The sequence below is a fragment of the Harpia harpyja genome, chromosome 12 (assembly GCF_026419915.1).
Source record: "Harpia harpyja isolate bHarHar1 chromosome 12, bHarHar1 primary haplotype, whole genome shotgun sequence".
Lineage (NCBI taxonomy): Eukaryota > Metazoa > Chordata > Aves > Accipitriformes > Accipitridae > Harpia > Harpia harpyja.
In genome coordinates, this window is record NC_068951.1 from 15,748,168 (window position 1) to 15,765,378 (window position 17,211).

A 17,211-nucleotide genomic window follows, 5' to 3' on the forward strand; every position below is an offset into this window, starting at 1 on the left:
GCATGGCAAGGTAATGTGGTTAGGAAAAATGGTAATTGCATTATCTAGCTTAAAGAAACTATCTGAAAGTTGCATTTTTTTAATTTGAAAAAACTTGTCAATTGGATGACCCACAGCAAGGATAATGTAAACATCCAAAGAAATGTTTTTGGACCTCAAGACTGCAAAACTGGCTGTCAAATGTAATCAGAATATGAATGGACACAGTGACTTTCTGGCACTAAAACAATAGTCAGATGTTGGTGGTTTTGTTCATTCGCATGGCTGAGGTGCACCCTCACCAGAAATGCCCATTTAAATACTTTTTTTTTTTTTTTTTTTTTTTTAATTCTGCTGCTGGGAAGCTTTACAGAATTATTAACTTCCTGCTTGGATTTAAAAAATATATTGGGACTATATGCAGAATAACTTGTGAACCTGGGATAGAAATTTTTTCACAGGAAATATTTCTCCAGCCAGTGCAAAAGTTTACAAATTACTACAAAAATGGTAAATTCACCATTTCAGAAAATGAAGGGATGCCTTACCAGGAGATGTACAAGACTACTGCAAACAGACCTGTTACTGGATAATGTTGTTTGGCTTTGTTCTGCAGATCTCTTGTCTGTATGGTTTTGCAAGCCTCATGGTACCTATTGCCACAGCTCTGCCCCCCTCCCCTCCCCGGGTCTTCTCTTGGGAGGTTTCTCTAGCTTAGGAGATGGTGTTGGGGAGGTGATGTGCTTTGGGGGAATCGCTGCAGACAGTGAGGTTTAGCAAATGCAGTTCGTGCCCCAAGCCTGAGCTATTTCTGTGCTGAAATAGTCATGAATTTGAAGGAATTATTTAATGACCTAGTCATGGAGGTTTTTCTTCCCCTAGTTCCATTGTTTAGGATAAATGAAGTGATAGTCATCTTTTTACTGGAGTACTTAATTGCCATGAATTTCCTTGGCTAGACTTCTGAAGTCAAATGAACCTGCGTGTGTTTTTGGAAAGCTTTAAAATAGTCCCCTAAACCAAGAAATGTTTGTCTTCAAGCAGAACTTATTAAAGGAGGTGCTGTGGGGCATTGCCCAGGACCTGGGATCATGCATGTGACATGCTCGAGACCACTGGCTCAGGGCAGATTTCAGTGGGGTTTCAGCTGCGGCTCAGTAACTCAATGTGTACCATCTGGAGTCATCTACCTACCACGACCAGGCTGTTGAGAAACATCTGTGTTTCTTGCTTTGTGTATGGAGGTTGGCTGGTGGGAAGTGAGGGATGCTTGAGGATGGGTTTGCGATGCAGGAGGTGAAGTACCTTGGGTGACACCTCACTGAGTGCCTGTGGCTTCATTTGGGGAAGGGAAGAGTCCAGTTGTATTTGAGGCACTTTCTTCATCAGACAGAGCAATTCTCCAATTTACTGAATCCTGAAGGACCTGCGTCTTTCCCCTCCCAGGAACAGAGGGACTATATGCTGCTGTCTCTGCAGGGCCAAGGGACCACATCTTAGATTCACTTGCTGTTTGAAATGAGCATTGCCCTTTACCAAGGGATTCCCATTTAGATACAGAACTGTGTTGCAGACATCATCAGAGGCTGAAAAGCAGCGTGGCCTCACAGTGGCCTTGTTCGCAGAGCCTCGAGTGTGTCCTGCCAACACATAACTCACAGGACTTGCCTCTTGACTGGAGCTCACTGCTTGTGTTTGTTTGAAGTGCTGCTCCAATCTGCTGTTCCTGTGGGCAGAGGAGCGATTTTTACTCTTCTTGCCTAGACTACTGATAAGATTGGTGTATATTTGGAAGGAGTGGGTTTATTTGTGCAGCATGTGCTGGAGGGTTTGAGCACCAGCTCCTGTTCCCTATGTGTCAAGTGGTCCTGAACAGACACCTTCCTGAGGAATAGAACTTTTGTTTTTTTCCCCCCTTGCTTTCACATAAACAACTGCAAGAGATTGGGAAGAGACAGTACTTTCCTTAAAGGTTTTCACATAAGCAAGTTTCTCCTGTCCTGTGACTGAACGGCGTTAATGAGAACATTTAACAGTCTGTTTGCTTTTTGGCTCTGACCTGTGCAGCCATATTAAATATATCCTGTTTATAATAGCCGTGTCTTTCCACTGCATTGTTCAGCTGGAGGTGGCCCACATGGCTTTTCGTTTGCAAGTATTGTCCTCGGCTCCTCGTCCTTCCTCTCACGCCAGCATGAGGGGATTTCAGACGGATTCTCTGGCTCTGAGCAGCATGATCTATGCTTGCCCCACATTCAGTAACTTTTTATCATGTAGTAACAAAGAGGGTGCTATTTTAGCTGCTCTTTTTCTGTACTGAAACTACATGACTTTTATTTTTAAGGTGAATTTAAAAACAAAGCAAAAAACCTTTTTTTTTTTTACATACAAACATAAAATGGTAATCATTAGATTGCAAAACGGTGTGCTGCTTTCTTTTGTGGTTATGAGCACTATGGTATTCTTGCTGGCTTCATGCATGCTATAATAAACGCAGCTGATTCAGCTATATGTTCTGCGAGCCCACAGGCGTTCCCAGGATTACACATGCAGTTAGTTTTCTTGGTATCAGGTTAGACACGCTCTACACTACAGCTCACTGCCAGACCTCCGCCTTTCAGCAGAGGACTGTGAGATGAGACCTTGAGCATCATCCTTCTACCTGGAAAGCAAATAGCAAGTACACTCCTCTGCTCTGGCAGGGAAAGCAAGCAGGGCTCGGGCTTTTTTGCAAGAACAAGAAAACAGGTTCCTGAAGCCTTTCAATTTAACTCTGAATCTTTTCTGAGTAAAGGGAACAGAATGATGTATTTTATATTCAGAGTTAACTACAAATTGTCTTTAATTTTTTTCTAATTTTCTCTTTGTCAGAAAAAAAATAAAATTAAAAACAAACAAACAAACAAAACCCCCAAGCCCCAGGCATTATAAAACATCTTATAAATTTAATTGAATCTAGGTTGGATTGTGCACATGGTCCTTCCCATTGTCTGTTCCTGCTTCTGGTACTTATTATGCTTGCTTCCCCCCCTTTTATTTTAAATTAGGTAATTGCTCTGAGGCTATAAACTCTTATCTTCAACAGAGGAAGTCCTAGTTTGCATTAATTACCTTGAATTGAAGCAGTGAGGCAACTGAGTTTTAACTGTCTTTAGGGTGAACTTGAGGTTGAACTGAAGCTGTCTTCAGTGTTGTTCTTAATCCATATTAAAATGTCCTTTTTTGCATTGTAAACATTTCATATTCTCAACAGAGCTCCTTGCACTCCTGTGCTCTTAATTTCTTATTCACTTGCTACCATAGTATAAATGATTTGAATGGAAGAAGTTGTTGATTCTTACGTGAAGTCTATACCAACTTGAAAACGTCAAATCACTGTGCTGCATATGTAAACACCTCCGTCCAGTAACAGAATAATGATTACAGTCATCCTAACTGTTGTAATGCTTCGATTGATTATATTAAATGGAGACAGTAGGACTTTAAATCTTTGCTCAGTAGATCTTTGAATGTCTTTTTCAGGAAGCAAGAAGAAGGAAAAGGAAAGGCCAGAAATCTCCCCACCATCAGATTTTGAGCATACCATCCATGTTGGCTTTGATGCTGTTACTGGAGAGTTCACTGTAAGTATACCTGCCTCAGAGTTGCTCAGAAAACAGCTGTGGGTCAGTGCAGTGGTGAAGCCATTGCGATGTTTAGTTAGTCTTTGTTTTTATCAAAGAAATAATTTTACTGTGTATTTGTAGAGCATGCAGAGTAATGAGACTGTGACCTGTTAGTACTTCTGCAGTATAAGTGTCAGATCTGATGCTTTGTCTTACCTGGGACAGCCTTCCCTGAGAAACCCTCTTCAGTTTCCTTTCATTAGTGGGTAACACTGGTTTCGTTGAGCACTTTTGTATTCCCATTCCTCACTTCTGGCTTAATACACCTGAAAGAGGTGGTGTCATGTTGGCACGGTGATTTGTGTTGTATCACTTATGGACATACGGCTCCCCATTAAAACCCCATCCTACTTGTTCATGTGTTTAAGGCTGTGTGTGTGTTACGCTTTTTGTAGAGGAAAGAAATTTGTTCTGCTTTTTAAAAATCTTTAAAATACTAGAAGGATGCTTAAAATAGCCTATTTTTTCAGGGAATGCCAGAGCAATGGGCTCGGTTGCTTCAGACCTCAAATATCACAAAGCTAGAACAGAAGAAAAACCCCCAGGCGGTACTAGATGTGCTGAAATTCTATGACTCCAAAGACACAGCAAAACAGAAGTATCTGAGTTTTTCTGCTCCAGGTGAGATCCAAGTGTGTGAAGGACAGATTAAAGAGGAGTTGGGTATTTGGAACACAGTCTTCCTCTCTTTCGGAATAATGAATCAGATTCAAATGCTGAAAGAGCAAGCTAATTTTCAATTAGGAACAAATATTTGAAGATGGATTTAAAACTTAATGGAAACTGGCATTGTCCAGTTAATTTCTTGTTTCAAGTGGAGAGGGGAAGAAATGGAACTGGATAATTCAAAATAGCAGCCAAAATTAACTTTAATGGGCTGTGTTTATGAAGCTGGGGCTCTGAGACTGGGATTAATTGGTTTTGTGCTGGAGACCTTGCCTCTGCTGTCCGTGAACTTGATGTCACCATGTGGTGACATCAAAGATGCAAAATAAGTTGTGGCTTCTAGATCAGGAGCTATGTGGGGGGGCTGAGAGAATGACTGTCCTACAAACAGATGGAGTTTTACCTAATTTTCTTCCAAATTATTTCTGAAAATAGCTTAGTAATAAATAAGGCTTTGTAATATTCTCATCCTTGATTCAAGATACTGCTAAGGGAACAGAAATATCCATTTGATCCTGATTTCACATCTCAGTAAGACAGAACACAAGTGTGGTGAGCAGTGCTCTATTTGGAAAACTGTGTGTGGGTACTCAAGAGAGGTGAAGAGCAAGTTGGGAAATGAGTGGGTTTGCCTACCCTTAGGGGAGGATTTTAGAAACTTAGAGCTTCCTTCTGCATGGTCTTACAGTGCAATACTGGTTTCTCTCATTTGTGACCATGAAGTTTTGCTTTCTGAGAGATGAAAAAAATCTCCAAAGCGATCTGTGTTCTTTACTCTGTAAAGTTCACTTTTAATCATTTTTCTGATGATTTTGTGTATTCTGCTATTTGTCCTATTTAGAAAAAGATGGTTTCCCTTCAGGAATGCCAACGGTGAGTGTGTTTACTATTCTCTGTGTGTTCTTAGGCACATACAAGTTCAGGTCTTTTGTATTTGTTATATACTGAATCTTGCAGTATAAAACAAAATGAGAATTTTTTGCGGAATAAAAACATAAATTGGGGGGGTCAACAGAGCATATTTCACTGGAGCGGTAGTATTTGAGTCTTGTAATAAAATGTAATAGGACACTTAAACGACTCAACCTATCCTTTTCTTTTGGTATCAGTAACAATTCTTTTATCTTCGGGGGGGGGGTTGAGGAAGCAAGTATTTAAAACTGTGGGGGAGACAATTTTGGTGTGTTTTTTTGTTTTTTTTTTTTGTTTTTTTAATGTTGGTAAAAATGTAGACCAATGCCAAAGGTTCAGAACCATCAACAGCTGTGGCAGATGATGATGATGATGAAGAAGCTCCTCCTCCTGTTATTGCTCCACGGCCAGATCACACAAAATCAGTAAGCAGCTGTAAAATTTACAGTGCAGACCTGCATTTCTCAGTATTGTGGAACTTTTTCTACTTCTGTTTTCTAGCAAAGCGTTATATTTGTGAAATGAACTGTTGTAAGTTCTTAGGGAAAAGTTCAGTTTGTTATTTGAGTTTCCTAAGAAAATGCCTAATTTCTGGGCATCAGTTGGATCAGAAGACCTGAAGTTAATGCTGATTTGTTTGTCGGCTTGTGTTGAAGGCACCCAGTTATGCTTATCTTTCAACCCAACATGCAAGGAGGAGGCTTTTTAGTCCTAAAACTATAGCTAGTTTCTGTAACTTTGCACAGTACAGTGGTACAAGTGTAGTGTATTTGATTATTTTATTTTATTGCAGTGTGATAGCCTCACCAAATATACTACCTAAACCCAAAACAATTCAAATTTAAGATTTGAAAGATTATTTCACTCACAAAGTCATCAGCATTACATGAAAAGTTAAATGCTTCAGAAGCTGTTCATTAAGTTTTAGTGTAGTCATCCTGAACTACACACCTTGTTAATAATGTCTCAGGGATCCCACTTACTCCAGTTCATTCTTTTGGTTGTGGTAGGTGTACATTTTGCCTCTCTGTCGCCCACTTATTCTCACTCCAGGAGTGCAAATGTGAATTGTGTTTATTTGTCAGTGATACTGCTTTATAATTGCCCAATCTGGGTATGTAGATATATAAAACGTGACAGGTCTACAGTTTGATATTTCTAGAGTAGCTGCGTGTGTTTGTAAACGGCTCAGGAGGAAATTAAAGTGCCAAGAAAATCCCCTAAATTGGGGGCAACTGGGAAATTTCCAAGAGTCTCATGCTTCTTTTCATGGTGAAGCATGCATCTTTTTCCTTTAGATCTTAGCAGTAGTTGATCTTGCTATTAAATACTGATTTCTGTTCTGTTAACTAGCATGGGTTATAAAGAATAAGCAGGTAGAAAACCCACAAAATGTCTATCTGTGGAAGTTAGAGTTAATCTCCTAGCATCCACTCTGTTCAGGAGGTGCCTGAGTCTTTCTTTCAGAGGTCAGGAAGGTTGCCAGCATCTTGACTTACTGGACTTTAATGTTTCTCAGATCTAATTTCTGCCTCCAAGTTGTTATGTAAAATGGTGCTTAGGGATCTTTGAAGAACTGTGATTGCTTTCAACTGAAGGTCAATGATTGCAAAGAAGATGCTCAGGTAAATGGTCTCTCTTGACAGATTTATACACGGTCTGTAATTGACCCTATCCCTGCACCAGCCAGTGACACTTCTGTTGACAGTGCGACGAAATCAGGTGATAAACAGAAAAAGAAGACCAAAATGTCGGATGAAGAGATCATGGAAAAACTACGTAGGTGTTTTTTATTTCAGATAAGCAAAGGCTTTAGGACTGGGGAGGGACTTTATGTTTTTGCCCTCATCTTTATTTTTGTGTAAGGGTTGTATGAATACTGTGCTTGATTGGTTTTGTGTCAGACAGTAACTGAGAGAGCTGCATTCAGAAGTTTTGCCGATTCGTATGCTTCAAAGCCCTATTGGGTAAAAAAAATTGTAGAACGTTTTTTTGGATTGAAGTTCAGTTGTGATAATGTGATCTGCGTGTATAATACAACCATAATAACACAAAATAGTTTCTGCTGTTGTTTGTTCCATAATCATCTTGAAGATAATTTTTCACCATATTAATGTTCCTGTGCTTAAGTTCAGAACTGACTAGTTTCTGGACTGGGCTAAGCTGATGGATTTTTCATAACCTCATACTGGGTTTTGCTACACAGAAGACTATCATTAAATTGAGATACTAGGGGAAATAGCATGATCTGTCTCGTTAACATTATTGTCTGAAGTTGGGCCATTTGTGACTGGAACTGAATCAGGAAGCTTTGGCTGTTCATGCATCAGCTGTTACTACTTGAGCTGACCCACTCTTGGAAGTATCTTGGCCAGGCCAGCCCTACTAAAGGGGGACAGCAGGATTGACTTTTTTTGATTGTTTTTTTTTAGGCACTATTGTGAGCATAGGAGATCCCAAGAAAAAATACACCCGATATGAAAAAATCGGGCAGGGGTAAGTATTCACCCCAACTTTTATTCCCAGTGAGCCAGTGTTAAAAGCAGTGTACTGTTCTCTATCTGATACTATGATGTAGCCATCACTTACTGAAGCAGGCAGTAATGTTGGCTGTATTAAGCAGTGATAAACAGACGATGGTGGAAATTTTGAATTGTCTTCTACTGCAAAAGCGTAGCGCTCTAACTTCTCTGTGGGTGTATGTTCCTCTCCCAGTAAGATGCATTCATCCATTTTGTAATATGACTGCTGAATAGCATGAGGGCACGTCAGAAGGCTTTCTGTGTGCTAAGCTAACAATAATGCCTTGACTAAGTTATTATTCTTCTAGTGGTCCTCTGAATCCTTCTGAGAAAAAAGTATATACAAGTTCTAGCTTTTCCAGCTTTGATTATACATATGCCTAATTCCTACGTTATACTTTCCAAATAGGTCTGTGTGTGTTGTGGGCAGGCTTCCCCTGGGGGAAAATGAAAAGTAATATCTACTACAGAAAGGGCTGCTCAGCTATCTGATCATATGGAGCAGCACAAGTGCTGGGGGCTTAGACATCCTGAATGCAGGAGGCATAGTCGGTGTCAGAAGAGAGCGTATTTGTGATTAGTTTGTTTCGTGTGAACTGACTGGCATTTCTATGATACCACTTACTTTTAATAGCCTTCTTTTTGATACAGCTCTTGCAACATCGAAAACTGACACAATTTTGTGTTTGTGATTTGTCTGTTTGTGTGCATGTTTGTTACACAGAGAGATGTAGCTGGCTGTAACATTTTTTCTTTTTCTTCACAGGGCTTCAGGTACAGTTTTCACAGCTATTGATGTGGCAACGGGGCAGGAGGTAAGATTTCTGGGTCCATTGCAATGAAAATATTTTTTCTGTATAAAAGTTCTTCTGTAGGTGGAAATGATTTGACTAGATTTCTTTCTGTGGCTCCCATCTTTGCCATCATCTCTCAGAATAATGTTTGTCATAGTCATTTGTAACAGTGTGTGCCTTGTTCTGTAGTAATCAGATGATGAAAGCTAAAAATAGTTTTGTCTTTCCAGTGAAAAGCAGAGGGAATGAGGTGTTCCAGACATGGATTTTAAAAACAGTTTATCGTTCAAGAATTGTGCGCCATGGTGTCCTGCATTTTCAGAAATAAAACTTTGTTTAGTCTCTGCACACTTCTTTTCTAGTCCTGTCTCGGTAGAGGTGATGGATGCACCTATCTGTATGGAAACAGCTTGCCTGCATGATTCTTTGTTGTAGTTAGAATGCCTTCTCCACATCCTGCTCTTTGCTTTTACTCCTTGGTGTCTCCAAACCTACTTGGTGAAATTGATGACATCAGCAATACTCTGCATGCTTGTCATCCAGTGGTCATCTCTGGTTCCCGGGACTAAAATTTTAGGAATTACTTGCTTCTCTTTAAATTCACATTTCCTTAATTTTCCTTTAAATATCCACAAGTAGCCATTCCTTAGGTCACTGATAAGTAATTGCCCTTTCAACAGAACCACATTTACCAGTACTGTAATGGAGCACCACATCCTCATAAAATGCAAGCCTTTCAGTCATCTCAATACGTTGTCTCTTAATTTGCTTTCTACATACTGCAGTACTTCATGTCCTCGTACTGACTGCAGAGTAAAATTTGTAATCCAGTTCCTTTTTAGACCTCCTCTGTGTCTTGTCAGGCAGGTGGGCTAACAGTTGATTGCTTGCACTCTTCATGCATTAAACGGATGCAGTACTCTGGCTTCCTCAGTGCTTAATGTCTGAGGATAGAACTGGGTCTGTTCAGTGGTAAGAAGAGAAGGCCTAGGGAGGATTTTATTGCTATTTTCAGTGCCCTAATGGGAAGGTGCAGAGAATATGGAGCTAGACTCCTTACAGCTACGCAATGACAAGAGAAGAGGTAACAGACAAAAATTGCCATAAGGGAAATTCTGGTTAGATACTAGAAATTTTTTTCCCTTACATTCAGGATGATCAAACATGGGGCAGGAACCCAGAGAGGTTGTGGAGTATTTGCTCATTGAGATCTCCATTCAAAACTCAGTTGCACAAGACCTTTAGCAACCTGCTCCATGTTGGCTGTACTTTAAGCAAGGGATTGGACCAGATGACCTCCAGAGGTCCCCTCCAATCTTAGTTATTTTGTGATTTTGTGCCACAAATTCTCTTCTTTTAATGCCCTTGGCCATATGATAACGATTGTTTCTACAAGATTATTTTGGTTCTTGTGTTTGGTTTTGGACTCATGGGTAGGTTATCTTGTAAAACTCCAAAATGCCTCCCCAGAGTGTTGTAGCTAAGATAACTGGGACAATTCTTCTCCATTTTAAAGTCTGGAATACTTGTCCTGGTTAGCTTATTTCCTGGACAAGATAGGTCTTATCTTCCCTTCTCTCTCTGGGATAGTTCATTGGCTTAATTGCTTTGAGAGGAATTCCTTCTGCCTCCCAGCATTCCTTATACCCAAACACTAATTTTGTTAGAATTTAGAAAAACGAATTGCCTTGCCTTGCATTGGAAAGCTTGTACTTTCTCCCTTAGTTGCTACATGATTCTCTTCTGCTTTAGGCCTGTTGGTGTGAAATTGGGCAAGTATCTTTTTATCTCCTGAATGTTTCCTTTGCTGTCTGTTCTGGCCTTTGTTATTATTTGTGGATCTTTTCAGCTGCAAGAGGATGATGTGGCTATGGGTGCAAGTTGCACACTCATCAAGTTGCATTCTTTTGTGTGCTAATAAATAAATAACTTGCCAGCTGCAAGCTGTGCTAAACTCCTTTAATCCTGTTACAGAATTTCTTCTAACTTTTCACTGTATTAAGAATGACTGAAAGGTTTTGATACTCAGGTTTGAGTGATTGCTGTTTTATTTTGTCCTATTCAGGTTGCTATTAAACAGATAAACTTGCAGAAACAGCCCAAGAAGGAGTTGATTATTAATGAGATCTTGGTAATGAAGGAGCTAAAGAACCCCAACATAGTCAACTTCCTGGACAGGTAAATGCAGACAGCTGGCTGATTCCTTCATCCCCAAGAGTTTCAAGAGGTTATAACTTGATAGACTTACAAAGACCTGGATTTCCTGTACCTAAGGGTCTTATAAGCAAATGAGACTGTATTTAGACTGTTGTCTTAAAAAAAAAACAACAAAAAAACCCCAAAGTCATCTGTTACAGGGAATGAATGGTCTCGATGATTCAGTAAGAAGGCTTCTTCTTGAAGTCATGAATGCAGTGCTACATGTAGTTGGGGATCAGTGATGGACAAGAGCACAGCTGGAGCAATGCTTGTGTTGTGCATGAGATGCATAGGGTGTTATCCTGCCCTTTCAGGTAGTAAGAAGCATGCAGCTTTTATTGTCAGTATTTACATTTCAGGCTACCTTCCAGAGATTAACTTTCTTTACTGTTTGTCTTGAAGTGCTTATGAATCATTTAATTGACCAGCTCTTATCAGTCATTTTTCAGTTCTCCATCTCTTGATGGCAAACAGACATGCTTTTTGTTTTCTGTTTGTAGTTACCTTGTAGGAGATGAATTGTTTGTGGTGATGGAGTATCTAGCTGGAGGCTCACTAACAGATGTGGTCACAGAAACATGTATGGATGAAGCACAGATTGCTGCTGTTTGCAGAGAGGTAAGTACTATAGTTGACGGGTAGAGGAATGAAGGTGCACTCTATTCCCCTAGGTTTTATGGTATACTTAGGTTAGGACTAATTGCAACAATTGCTGTTGGAGCCATTGAGTTAGGAAGAATGAATGATACTGAGAGCAGAAATCAATGTTAAAATTACAGAAAATAACAAAGTGAGTTTAACTCAGAAAATTGTGGGTTTGCAAGTTTATAACACAAAAGAGCTATGGCAGTTTTTGAGCTGGATGTTTGGGAATGTTAGGTGATGGAGCAGATAAATGTTTTGGGTTCGGTACCTGGATTGCCTAGTCCTGCTGATAGTGTTAACAGAAAGATATTAATAATGTGGACTGAAGTTCAAGAAAGAGCGACAAAGAAGTTTAGCAGCTGGAAAGAATGTCTTTTTTTAACTGTGACTAATGAAGAATATTCAAAGGCACCAAAAAGAAAACTGAGTATTCATATATAGGTAATGTAGAAAGTAGAGATGTAAACATATTTAAAAAAAAAAAAAAAAAGAAAAAAGCCTGAAAGCCTGAGTTTTCCAGAAGGAAGAAGGGGAACTGCATTGGCTTAGAGTCTGGAAGTGGATCTGATGAAACAGGAATACTTTAAGAAACATGTACTAAAATAAAGATGAACTTGATGCAGACTATACCTTTCTCATTTTAGTAGTTTTCATAGTGTGTGAAGTCTATAATTGTGTGACAGTTAAGCTTTCTTTATGGATTTCTCTGAAAAATAATTCTCCAGAAGATTGTCGTTGGAATAATTTTAAGATTGCAGTAAGATTTCAAATGGAAGAGTTAAAAATAGCTGATGTCAGAACTTATCAGTGGTTTCTGCCTTGAGTCAGAGTGCCAGCATCCAGCTCAGGCTTGATTTATTATGGCAGAAGGAGAAGTAGTTGTATTATCTGCTGTGCAGGAGAAACTTAGCCTTTTAAAAACCCCATTTGACTACGTCAACATGACATCTGCTTTTGATGACTCACCCAAAGGGAGGGGATGGAAAGCAAACTTGTACACTGACGTGTATGGACAGGTAATGGTTTCCAGAGAAACTGGAGCTGGAAGCAGAGAACTGAAAGTAACTATTTACTGTAACGGTAGTTAACTTTTCTGAGGAAAAAGTCTAATATTGAACTATTGTACTTCATCAAAACTCTGCTGCCTTGTATATTAGATATGCTTCATTCTACAAATTAGTGCCACTTTGCTAAAGCAAATGAAGACACAAAAAACCCACTGGAGACTATATCTGTGCCAAGTTGCAAATGGTAAACGATCTGGTTGTATTAAAAGAGAAGAATCTTACAATTTTATTTGCCTTTTATTCTCAAATAGCAAAAGTAAATTTCATTATGTTTTTAGGCAGAAACTTAGTCTGAAAGGTTTTAATCTAAAACCAGTGCAAAACCAGTATTAGTGACTTTCATAGTGAAGATGTTTTACAGCCTTCACTGTAGGAGAAGTTGCCTGCATGGTGAGAATGAAGTCTCACTGATTCTTCTTGGTGAGACTTCAGGCTAAAATGCTCTCACTTAATCCTTTATGGTTCCTCTGTAGAATTTGTGGGATGCATCAAAATTAACATCTGCGATTTCTGCGAGCATCTTGGGTAATGACTGGGTGATGAGTAGTTTAATTTATGGGTTTGTTAAGATAGCAGAGAAAATCCATGGTTAAATGATTTTTGACCTCATGAGATCTGGAGAGTATTTTTTAGCACAAGAGCTTCCTCTGCTGGTTATTTTAAACAATACCTGTTATATTTTTGCACTCAGCACTGACTGAGGGTGTAAGCATTGCTTTTGACTTTGTTTGCATACATAAATTCTATTTCCATATGCTGAATATTTTTATTTCTTTTTTCTCCCATCCAGTGCTTGCAAGCGCTTGAGTTCCTACATGCCAACCAGGTCATCCACAGAGACATTAAGAGTGACAATGTTCTGTTAGGAATGGATGGATCAGTTAAACTAAGTGAGTACCAGACAATTGTTTCAATGTTCTGTTTTCCCTATCACGGGAAATTTTGACTTGGAGAGTGTAGATAGGTAGAAGGAGAGTTGGCAGGGAAATTTGAGGTGAATTTTTATTGACTATGAGTAATAGAAATTCATTCTGTGTAATAAAATGTATAACTCGCAGGTAGCAGATACTGAGATTCTGAGGGCCCTAAGACTAAGGCTGTGAATGTGTTAGACCAGAAGGATGTTGAAGCAAACCTGTTGCCACATGAATATGCTGGTAAATGTGAAGTAACTGGCACCATACAATGAAGCAAAGATGCGAATGATTGCAAGAGAAGAGTACAGTGAAGCAAAGATGCGAATGATTGCAAGAGAAAAGTTGCAGCTAATTGCAGTTGCTTTGTTGGTCTGTTCAGGTTGTCATGACTTGCTTTTAATGTTTTGCCCTTTTCATGAGAAGGTCACTAACAAGAAAATTGTACATTATTAACAATTTATATTGCAGTCTAGTCTTATGCTGTGCCTGTACTGGGTCTCCTTTTCTTGGACTGAAAGTGTAACGCACTTTCATTAATATAGTTGTGAAATGACAAAAGAAACTACTTGCTTTTCAGGTAATTGTTATGCATGCATGGACTTGTGTACAGTAAGTCAGTTTCTGGTGTGTGTGAATGTGTGGCAATAAAAAAATGTGAAACCACTTGAAGAAGCTGTCGGGACTGTTGAGAAGAGAGGTGCTTTATCTGACTTCTTGGTATATAGGAACATGCAAAGCATAAAGTGACCAAAGAGTTAAGGGATGGTGTTTTTACAGTTGGGTAGGAATTTGAAATGCCATGAAAATGTATCTCAGCATTACTCCTTAGTCTAGATGGTTTGCAGTCTCACGTTGTTTATAAGATGGAGTGTGAAGAAAGACTACAAGCAACCTGATTTGCTTACCAGCATTGTTGGATGCACTGCTTGCTTGCATAGGAGGTTTTATTTTTTTAAGGGTGTGATGTGTTTGCGCACAACTGTGGATTCAGAGGCTGAAGATAAATGAACAGCTACAGCAGAGGATGTGGCTGAGAAGAGTTAGCTGGAGAAGGCTCAAAAATGTAAGAGCTGTCAAAGCAAAGCAGAGTGGCAAAAGGACAGGGTTAGCAGCCTATGCAAAGAAGCATTGGCCCCAGGAGATTGGAGGAAGATGAGGAGGAAGGAAGGACAGGAGAAAACAGAAGTCAGCTGTAAAAATGTCCTGTATAAAGGGGGGGTATTGTAATCAGTGTTGAGACAAGCTCTTTGGCTGTGTGATCATAGAGCTTCTAGCATTTGTTTAGGTGGAAGAAGCTGCACCTTCTTTTCAGGCTCTTCCCCTTCTGTGGGGGAGTCTGGCTTCTGGGAGACTGATGACAGGAGAAGTAAGAGATACCAGTCTACCTGTCACCGCTATGTACCTACACACACACTACTGGTTGGTGAAACTGGGTTCTACATCTTGCCTGTCTTTTCTTGCCTTGCTGGTGGCATGGTGCTGAAGGCCTCATTGGTAGGTCAGGAGATGTACACTGCTGCTGCTTCTCTGGTGTGTTCATTGAAATAAGCTGTGCTTTGAGTTGAGTATGACACCTTGGTAAAGGCCAAGAAGTACTGGTGAGGAACTTGGTAACTCTATAGGTTTGATTTTTTTGTTGTTGTTGTTTGTTTTTTGTTGGTTTTTTTTTTAAAGTCAGGGTGGGGGTAGTTCTTTTTAAAATTGTACTCTTGGTACAACTTAACACTTTCATGACCATGGCTCTTTTGTTAGCACTGCTTGGCATAACGCTTTCAAAATCGACTCGAAATTTTAAATTCTCTCTCTCTTTCTCTTTCTCTCTCTCTCTCTTTTAAACTTAGTGTCAATGATAAGGTAATATCTGTCTCCTGCCTTAACTGTATTCTTATTGATGCTTTACATGCCTGGGAAGTGGGAGTGCTGCAGCTGGATAAAGTAACATGATGGAACATGCATTGCTGCTGCACCTGAAGGCTATAGGAATAGGTGACTTTTCTCGTTTTCTTGAGTGTGGTTGTTCTCTTCCGTAGTTATCTTGTGGAAAGGTTTGTTTGTCCAGGTTCCTTCTGCTGAGTGGGGTAGCACTTCACTTATCTGACGCCTTGTTTTCATGTCTCTTGTCAGCTGTAGTACCTGTATTTAATGGCCAAATTGCTGTGAAATGTTGAACTCAATAGCTGCACAAATAAAATCTGTTTAGCAGGGCAGAAGCCACGGTTTGTGGATTCGTTTTTTCTAGTCCACACTGTATAACATCCTATGCACAGGACACTTGCCTTCTGTGTTCTGCTTGATTACTTTTTTTGGCTGTTACCAGTCTAGGATCCTTGAAGGAAGGACTGGGCAAAATACTGTTCTTCTACAGGGTAATACTTTTGTCCCTTTCCCAGAGGAATAAAAAAAGAACTTTATCTTCATTCCACGGAATTCTGCCCTGCTTAAACACCTTCAGGTTTTGTATCTATCTTGCACGTTGGATTTTGTAATATGGAGAGTGTAGTCGGGGGGGAGAGGAGGGGGAAAGGAGACATTCCCCCCAAGCCCCTCTCAAGTGTAGAGGAGTAAAATATATGTGTAGTAATAGAGAAGTCTTCTAGGAAGCTCACTTAATTGGGGTGCACCAATTTAACATTTTAAAATTCTGTTATCCTACAGCCGACTTTGGTTTCTGTGCTCAGATCACCCCAGAGCAGAGCAAGCGCAGCACTATGGTTGGAACTCCTTACTGGATGGCTCCTGAAGTGGTCACACGGAAAGCATACGGCCCTAAAGTGGATATCTGGTCTCTGGGCATCATGGCTATTGAGATGGTGGAAGGAGAACCCCCGTACCTCAATGAAAACCCCCTGAGGGTAAGAAGCCCAGATGTGGCTAGAACTGTTTGCGGGTTTTTACCATATGAATGTTTTCAGTAATTGTTCATTAATAATATCTACATTAAAAAGAAAATGAAATGAAAAAACCAACAAGCTTCAGCAGTGCAAGAAAATTCCTCCAAAAGGAAGCCAGCTGTTTTGAATTTGCAGTCAGCCCTACCCCGAATTTTTCTGTTTAGAAGATGAGTACCTGCTTGTAACTAAAACATTGGACTTTGAACTCAGTCTTCTGTGGTAGGTTAGGGAAAGTAAATCCATTAGGTTGTGAAAAATGCTGCTTCTGTCAGAATCTGATACTTTCTTTGCCAAGGTAAGTATCTGTTGCCAAAAGATTTTGAACGTTATTTTGCTACTAGCAAGAATAGGTCATGACTGCCTATAACTGTGGCATTTTTACAGTTTTTCATCTCATCAGGGAGACAAGAAGTAGGCTGCAGAGCCCTTTCTCATCTAGACTAAGGGATTGCTTCTAGGCAGGTCAGTTTGGCATCTTCTAAAGGTTTGGCTTGGTTATACAATATTCCTCATTTTACAGGCTTTATATTTGATAGCAACTAATGGCACACCAGAGCTGCAGAACCCCGAGAAACTGTCCCCAATATTCCGGGATTTCTTGAACCGATGTTTGGAGATGGATGTAGAGAAAAGAGGATCAGCCAAAGAATTACTACAGGTGAGAGTCAGCTTCTTCTCACAGTCCGAGATAACCGAAGCCACAAGTAAGGTCAGCCTGTGATAAACTGCACTGTAGACTGGCATCCTCTTTTTTGTGTTTTCTTCTAAGGACTGTAGTGGAGAGCAGTTGGTAGGAACTAGAGTCATCAAACATTGTAATATGTACTCTGAAGTCTTCCCATCAATAATCTGTGCCTTCATTCTGCCACTGCTAAAGCATCCAGCAGTTTACAAACTTACTGTAATAGAGTCATTGAAGTGAGCAGAATGGGACTGAGAGAGATGTTTGAGCAG

At 39.9% G+C, this 17,211-nt stretch overlaps 1 protein-coding gene across 4 annotated transcripts in view; it reads left to right on the plus strand.

The window, feature by feature from the left end:
- Nucleotides 1-17,211, plus strand: part of PAK2 (p21 (RAC1) activated kinase 2) — a 47,393-nt gene that overhangs the window by 25,992 nt on the left and 4,190 nt on the right. For 3 of the 4 annotated variants that reach the window (XM_052802982.1, XM_052802981.1, XM_052802983.1), the window contains 12 exons: nt 3,502-3,602; nt 4,115-4,265; nt 5,152-5,183; nt 5,543-5,647; nt 6,869-7,001; nt 7,655-7,718; nt 8,511-8,559; nt 10,604-10,716; nt 11,238-11,355; nt 13,240-13,339; nt 16,022-16,218; nt 16,778-16,915. In XM_052802982.1, coding sequence (XP_052658942.1) covers nt 3,502-3,602; nt 4,115-4,265; nt 5,152-5,183; nt 5,543-5,647; nt 6,869-7,001; nt 7,655-7,718; nt 8,511-8,559; nt 10,604-10,716; nt 11,238-11,355; nt 13,240-13,339; nt 16,022-16,218; nt 16,778-16,915 — 1,301 coding nt within the window. Of the gene's footprint in view, nt 1-3,501; nt 3,603-4,114; nt 4,266-5,151; nt 5,184-5,542; nt 5,648-6,868; nt 7,002-7,654; nt 7,719-8,510; nt 8,560-10,603; nt 10,717-11,237; nt 11,356-13,239; nt 13,340-13,943; nt 13,976-16,021; nt 16,219-16,777; nt 16,916-17,211 lie in introns of all 4 variants that reach the window. The other variant, XR_008237404.1, reaches the window with a different exon arrangement.